Source organism: Betta splendens, chromosome 21 (genome assembly GCF_900634795.4).
Source record: "Betta splendens chromosome 21, fBetSpl5.4, whole genome shotgun sequence".
Taxonomy (NCBI): domain Eukaryota; kingdom Metazoa; phylum Chordata; class Actinopteri; order Anabantiformes; family Osphronemidae; genus Betta; species Betta splendens.
In genome coordinates, this window is record NC_040899.1 from 4,485,963 (window position 1) to 4,494,254 (window position 8,292).

General features: G+C 45.0%; 1 protein-coding gene across 1 annotated transcript; it reads right to left on the reverse strand.

Moving 5' to 3' along the window:
* Positions 1-1,450: 1,450 nt before the first annotated feature.
* On the reverse strand, positions 1,451-7,543 carry LOC114847219 (uncharacterized). The gene is made up of 3 exons (XM_029136734.3): positions 6,754-7,543; positions 3,167-5,081; positions 1,451-3,056 (listed from the first exon to the last, which is right to left on the reverse strand). The coding sequence occupies exons 2-3, from the start codon at positions 5,063-5,065 to the stop codon at positions 2,304-2,306; spliced, it is 2,652 nt and encodes an 883-aa protein (XP_028992567.1). The 5' UTR covers positions 5,066-5,081; positions 6,754-7,543; the 3' UTR covers positions 1,451-2,303.
* Between the last annotated feature and the right edge of the window lie 749 nt (positions 7,544-8,292).

The window sequence follows — 8,292 nt, forward strand, 5'->3', positions numbered from 1 at the left end:
GCAGAGGTGGAAACAACAACGCAGCAGGAGCTGCTGATAAAAGAATCCACTGCGAGATTCTACTCTGTAAATAACCTGGTAAATGTATGCTGGTGCCTGGCGCGTAGGAGCCCGGCCATTTCCATAATTCTTCCTCCACAGCTCAAGTGCGAATTAAAGCAACAGCCTCAATGAATACAGTGACCACAAGGTTATGGTGTTCTTATATAAGCACATTCATCGGTGATGTAAACACTTATTATTTCATACAGCATCATAAGAGTCGACAATGCTCTTCTACTAGACGTTGTTTTTTTCATTTTTCAACTCGTTCACCCTAAACAAGGCAAATGAAGTGGGGGGAGATCTGGGAAGGGGTCTTTACAGAGGAAAAGGAAAGCTGGGTGACTGATTGGCCGGTTGGCCTGAAAACAAGATGGCTGGCTGACTGCAGAACAATGGGGAAACAGGATAGCTCATCAGAAGGGAAACAGCTGATAGGAAACAGGTGGATCTGCTGAGAGGCAAACAGGAAGATCCCGTTCAGAGAGAGGAGGCATTCCACACATGGAGACGTCTGAGACCTGGAGCCAGCAGCACCTAGTGGCCACAACGCGCAACCATGCGCCTCGTGTGCATGCGCTCCAGAAGCTGCAGGTTTCTCCTCACCTCGGGACCCGCCTGGCTTAAACAACTGACTCACCCCGACCAGCACCGTCCGTCCACCTGCACAGGTGAGCTGCAGTCCCGTTTGAGCAGCGCCGGGTGCAAGTGTGTTTGACTTGTGCAACATGTACAAAGGATTGTTTCATCCAGAACAAACAGCATTACAGAGCAAAGAGCAGCGACACCTGTGGTGGCCTGAAATGTGGAACAGTCCCAGCAAATGTGCATGGTCCATGGGTTCCAGCAAATACCCCAAACAAGCCACTGTGAGCAAATATGGAGCATATCCAGGAAGTAGACACAGTCGGGGGATATGTCTGTCGTCAAAGTTGGAAACAGGAACAGGAACTCTGTGAAATACTGCACTTACAGTAGTGTGAACCTGCTTCTAATTGGCCCATACTGGGCTTGAAAAGAAGGAACGCTTTAAGTGGAGATCGTTATGTTAAAGAGTTTTTATATTTAATTTAGTGTTGATTCAAAAATGAGGCAGAGCCGCTGGAGGGCAGACGTGAGGAGGGTTGGGGCGGATAATGAGGGGGTGTTTGATCTGTAAGACGTGGCAGCCCGTTGATTTTAGATGGAAACAAAGCGTTTATGGTTCTCTTTACTTGGAAATGTGAATTAGTGGGTGTCAGACTGCTGCTTAAGTTCTTCAGTTCAGTTTTTGGAGATTGAATTTCTATAGTGGTTTATGTACTGAAATTTAACTTGTATTTTCACTATTGCAACATCTGATGAGGTGCCAACACTTCTGGAAAGACTGTTTATTTGTGGTAGGGCTGCAATTATGCTGACACTCCTGATGAAAGACTTGATGATGCAAAGATTTACTTGATTTATTTTGGCATTTGATCAAACAAGCCTAATGAAAGAACTATGAATAAGCCCACAAAATATCAACCAATAATTTTTATTTAATATTTCACAAGTACCACAGTAGCTTGTTTGTCACTTAGTATAATTTCTTTATTTAATAAATGTACAAACGAAAAAAAGCAAAAAAAGGTTTATGTTTCCAGCCACACCCACTGTTGCAGATTCTGAGATGTCATGTCTTAAACAAAAGGATAACAAGCTGACTATAATTTCATGGTAAATAACATTGAAGTGGAAAGTATCCCACAAATGAACCACTCTGTGGAAGCGTCATTCATACCCCTGCCTGATCTAAAATAAGCGTTGGCCTCCCGAATTAAACATCTGCTGTGAACAGACACCTTCAGAGAAGAGTTTGGATGGAAGTCTGGTTCCTCTGCAGATGATTCATCCACTCTGAGCTTTCCAGCATCAGCATATTCATGTGTTAAATACAGAATCCATCAAAGAGAGGTGGAGATGCTGCTGGTGAAAGAAGGGAGTGGGAGGATTGAAAGGCGCCACCAAGCTTGAGTCATTGTCACTATAGATCAGTGGCAATGCGAAAAAATGTACAATTTGCAGGAGTTTGTAACGTCAGTCACAGTCAAATGTGTCTTATTTCTACACATCAAAAAAGCAACACTGAAAAAGAGAGGGCATGCAAACCCACCTTAAATCAATACATTAATGGTCTCGATGTTTAAGTAGTGACACATAGGCAGCAGGAAAACTGCCCAGGTAAAAAATATACCGTACATCAGGTTATTTGAGACCTCACCACAGTGTTAAACAACAACTCACTCTGTGTAGCCCCTTACCATCTTGTACTGGTATACCTTAATGCAGTGGTTCATGCTATCGGACACAGCTAGTTGCCCCCCGGGGAGCAGGGTGAGGCCACGCGGGCTACTCAAGCCCTGGGTTATTAACGGCCAGCCCACTCCTTGTGCTGGGTACAAGAGGACTCTGTGCTGCTCCCCCCAGTCCGCTACAAGCACATTACCATCTTCGTCCATACAGATGCCCCAGGGACACGCTAGGACCGGGCCCATGCCAGCACACACACCCAGAACTCTCACTGTGTTCCAGCCTGGCTCTAGCACTTTGATACAGGGCACACGACCCATTTCGTTGCCCCTTTCAGACACCGCTATCATACCTGAGGTCAAGCAAGTCGCTACCAAGTATGGACGGTGAAACCCAGTCACCACTGTGCGTTCCAGACGGTATCCTGTCTTAGGGTCGAGCTTTAGGGCAATGAGGGTACCTTTTCTGATGTCAGCCACCAGGAATTCATCCAACCTGGTTACCGTCACACCCCTGGGAGCCTCGAGGTCGTCTTTTCCAGAGCCTGGACCGGAACCTCCAAAGGTTTGCAGCAGGCGGCCATGCCGGTTGAAGACAAGCAGGGCTCGTTCTGCTGCACAGCTTAGTGCAATCAGGCCCTTAGCACTGATTGCAATATCAAAGTAATTCCGGCATCTTCTAGCTGAGCCATCAGAAGCTGGGGACGTCACTTGCTGAAGAATGTTACCCACAGCGTCAGTCACCTGTTTCAAAGTGTAGAATTATAGAAGATTTAGAATATATAGAAGATTATAAGTTACAGGCAGCTTCATGTACATACATGTGTCTCAGAGATAGTACATGGAACCCATACCTGGATACGTGCATTTCCACAGTCTACTATAAAGAGCTGGCCCTGTGCTGTGGCATGGAGACCGCTTGGTAGGGTGAAGTCAGCCCGACCCGAACCCTGCTTCCCAAACTGTCTGATAAGCTGGACACTCCTGGGGTTGAACCCTGTTGGGTCTCCTTCCTCTTCCAGCTCCACCAGAGCTGGGTCTCCTCTTCCTCTTTTTGACTCTTGGGTGGCACCATCTGTAAGAGACATGGATAACAACCTGGCCTCCCAAGGGTGTTTTGAACCAGTCTCTGGGATTTCTGTTTTTGGCTGGTGCAGAACATCATAACCTCTAGAGTTTGAACAGACATGTCCTGCGCCAGAGGCCTTATGCCCCCTGCTGAGAGTGGGGGATGTTGCTGTGGAGCTTGACATTGAGTTGGAGTTGCTATACTTCACCCTCCACGCTCCAACATGCTGGTTTGTTCCACTGCTAATCAGAGGGTGTGTCTTGTGCGTCAAGTCCACTGAAGACTTTGATCGACGGCAGTTGAAATTTGAAGAGCCCCTGTTTGCACTGTAGCTATTAGAGTCACTAACAATGAAGGTATAGCTCGAGTCAAGGCTGTCCGTTGGGGATGGGGCTCGGCCAGAGTCACCCAACGTACCTAGGGAGTGTTCGTCAGACGACTGGCTGAGGCAATGAATGCGACCCCTGGAGTAGAGATCGAGGCAGCTCTGGCTGATTAGAGGCTCTCGTTGAGTCATTCGGGGATACGTTAGGACATTATTGCTGTATCTCAGGCGTCTACTGTTGGACTCTTGACTTTTGTCTTCCTTCAGAATGTCTAAATTCAGGCAGTGAGTTAGCTTAGTGTGCTCTTGTCGCCGTTCGGGTGAGGGGGAGAACTTCCTGCCAGACGCCACATTAAGTGACTTCCTTTGGTTCCTGGGAGAGTAAAATTTTCTAGTATGACTCATTTTGTGTTCCTTGCCTTCGGTATTCATATTTTGATGCATAGGGACAGCCAAAAGTATATCCTCACCCTGTGGCTGAAACAAGGCTGAATCCACCTCATGTTGAGATGGCTCCCACTGTGACTGGTCACACTTTGGTAGCCAGTCACATATTTTTGCTGAGGAGAGCTTTTGTACCTCCTCCGTCTCCAGGTCACTGTGGGCCGAGAGGCTGATCTTTGTTACAGCTCTGCCTGTTGGTGAGGTGCAGACATGTGCTGCGCTGCTCTTCTCTCCTGCAGCATCCTGGTGGTTTGTGTGTTCACTCTGCATCTCCTGCGAATGAAGAGCACACATCCGTCCCTGTGGTCCACAGCCTCCACCGTGCAGAGACAGACTTTGCTCTTGCACACGAATGTCTCCGAAAATGACGGCATTAGGTTGGGAACTGGGCTTAAAGTTCACTTTCTTTAAGGACACAGATATTTCCCAGGGTTGGAGCAGCTCTGTGATGGCTTTCAGTAGCAGGTTGTGGTCTGCAGCATCTTGAGCGGATTGCTGACCCACTTCTTGAATCTGCTGTTGAAGTTGGCCCAGTTTGCGAAGCCTCTGGTCCAGCAGAGACTGGCTGACCCGCGCCGCGGCCAAGTTCTCCCTCTGGACCTGCTCCAGGTGCTGCTCCATGTCCCGATGGTCCTGCTGCACCCGTTCCAGCAGGCGCCGCTCCTCTCTGCGCGCCCCTAGGACGGCGCGCTCTACCCCCCTCTTAACAGACTCGGTCTCCGTTGTGTGACGCGCTTGGAGTTGACGCAACTCTGCCTCTGCTCGAGCCAGGTCACATTGTGCTTGTGTGGCCCAACATGGAAGGGAGTGGGACAGGAGAGCCGGGGATGGACTGTCGGACTGAAAATCAGGACTGGGGCTGTTGCCTGGGATGGGAGAGGTGGGACTGCTGCCCAAAGGAGATCCCACAAACATCTTTATGATCTTTATACTTAAAAGATACAAAGAAAGGGGAAGAAAAACACACACATTAAGAAATGTATTGACATAAATGCATCCCAAAATGTGAGGTAATTCATACTGTACTATATCCAGCGTGTGTGTGTATGTGGTAGTGAGATTTTACTACAATGAAAACTAGACACCACTTTTTTAAAGAATAAGTGTGTTAATATCAAAGGTTGTAGCTTCCCAGATCTGGTAAACTTTTGTCAGTCAGCTGAGTTCCGACTTTTTCAACCAGAGTCGTCTATTAATGCTGTTGTTGTGGTGCCAAGTGAACAGCAGCTCATGAAAAGGTCATAGAGCTGGGTAGGGAGGCCATACGAGAGACAAGGCTGTGGGCAGGAAGAACTCATGAGTGTGAGTTCTGCACGGCGAAATCTATTAGCATTTCAAGTGGTGGCAGACAGCCAGAAGCATCCAGAGTGAGAGCGAGAGTGGGAGGCAAAGAGACGGCACCAATGTCAACGCAACAATACTTTTCAACTCCCCAGATCTGCAAATAGACCCCGCTTTGATATTTTATTCATAAGCAGAACAAAGTGATGTTGAGAAACCACAGTGAAGGATGTCTGTCCTTTTGTGTGATGGGTTGTGATGATACCGGAACTCCAGAGTTCTTTACTGGGAAGACATTAGCAAATTTATGGCCCCAAACCTTTATCCCACCACCACAGGAATGATGTGGTTAGCATTCAGAAGCATAAATTATGTATACTGATACATATAAATAATGAAATCATGGTAGTATTTTTTACTTTATTTTGCATATTTAAGATTCAGCGATAAAGGGTTTAACCTGATCTCTGGCGCTGACTGACAGCACCACCACAGAACAGTCAAGTCTGGAGGACCTGTGCTTCTGAGGCTCAGTCTTCATGTAGGCGAGTCTGGCTTGTGGATCTTTAGTCTTTGTCTCTGTGCATCCTCTCGCTGTACTTTAGCTACTCTGCACTCATGTTAACATTAGTAAGACGATACTGCTGCTACCATTTGACACCTCAGTGTTACTGTATGACTGACCAAAGCTAGAGGCCATTTGTGGCTATACTGTTGTAGCTACTGTACAGTACAAGGATTATTTTCAAAATTAGGATCTGATTGAAAATTTTAAAAAAGAACACAATGTAGAAAGTACTGTAAAACACATAAATGAGCCGTATGTTACCTTGTTATTAATATTGTTGCAATGTCCTTTAACTCCACCCACAGCACAGCTTCTATTTCATATATTTAAATTAGTCTGGCATTTGTGTCGAAGACATGAATAATTTAAGCAGTGTACACTCAGTCTGCTGTATGTGTTGCTAAACATTTTAATAATTAAACATCCTGAAGGAAACCTTTAAAAACACTATCAGCTTTTTCACTGGTTAACGGAGGTGCAGCTGCTTGTACTGTAATGTGTCAGCGAAGTTATGTTGGAGAAATGACATTTTGCTTGTAGCCTCGTCGTCCACTTGTGTTACCAAACTAAATTATAGATGTGGTGGATGCGGTGTCTCATCTGGTGAGTGCTCAGAACATGTAGGTTTAGTCAGGATGATGAAGGTTTGTCCCACTGGGGTAAACTTTATCCTAAGTCATCTAAATCGAGGACAACTCTTAACTGTATAAAAGCATTATAATATTGACTAATAGCACAAACTCCTGTGTCTTACCTGCAGTCAGTGACGCAGCAGCCCCACGCTCCGCTCCTCACTACCACATCCCCTCCTCTCACTTTTACCTTCCACACCTGACCCTGCCTCTGTCATCTACCTTCTTATTGGCTGTTGCTAGGAGACCGCCAAGCCAGCTCCAGTATTTGCTGTTGTTTTAGCTCAAAACTTTATCCATGTTTCTGATCACATGTGGATCACTGCAGCTGTGCCCTTTACCATTCACATCCAGCATCTCTCTAAACGTTATATCCATCAAGCACAGTGTGTGACCACAGTTATATATTAACACTATCTATCAACCACATAATAAAAAAACAGCATTAATCAACGCATGTTCATTCATAAATTTCCAAATAATTATTCGAGAAAAATCTTTAATGCGTTTGACTGTTAAATGTGATGTAACTGTTTCCTTATAAGACAAATTTAACCTGCACTAAATATGTGCCTGTTCTGCATTTCAGTTGACTTCTAAACATCCTTCAGCTCTCAACTGGTTGATGTGTTGAAGTCTATTAGGATCTTTTTATTTGCTGCAGACTAAAGCTAAACATATTCTCTCTCTATGACCTCTATGCTCGATCTGTGCAATGTGTTCGTGTGCGCGCCTATTAAGTATTTTAATAAGTGGTTCACATCTCAAGGCTCAGACTCGAGGTGTGCATAAAAAATGAGTTAAGATAATTTTTTATCATTTTCCCTGTAATTCTTGTTAAATTCTGCAGAGCTTCAGTGTTTGGCTTTAACCTTAATGCAGTCCTTCACTGGTTGGTATTAAGGCCTAACACAAGTGGAGAGATCATTCTGCTCAGTTTTACACAAAGGGACCCGCTCTTATCTTATTATGGATCATAGACTAACAACATGCACCACAGGCTCCGCTGACTTGACAATGAGAAATGACACCAGGACAAATGTTATATTGCTAGGCAAAGAATTTATAAATTAATAAAAACATTCCCTTTGTAGTGTTCTTATGACAGTTCTTTCCCTCTTTGTCTATTTTTCTCATGATTTCAAAATATAGAAAAATATTTGACAACATTCATCATTACATCGTTTTAGCATGATTTCCTTTCTGTCCTGTTGGTGAATTCACATACTTCAGCATCACTGATCCATTACTTTTTACAGTATTTACACATTATTATGTCAGTCCACACCATCTTTTCAGCTTCAAACATGGGACATTAGAGCACGTTTTGCATAGATCACAGGGGAGAAATGATAATGGAAAAACCTTCAGAAGCAAAAAAGTGAAACAATACAGTAGGGCCCTGAAAAGCCTTGCAAATCAATACATCAGAAGAAACATGGCACAAGGCGTACATGCTGTGTAAAGAAAAACAACTTGGAACCAGCTCTGCCCAGAGTCCGTCAGATGAACCGTGTGAAACAGTGGGAACTGTCCGAGTTGTTATACTCGGAGTCAAATTCTCTACACAAACAAACATCTGAAATGTTGCACAATGAGAAGTGGAAGCCTCGTCTGACGCGTGTTCAGCTTCAGCACTGATGCTTGTGATTAAGACAAAA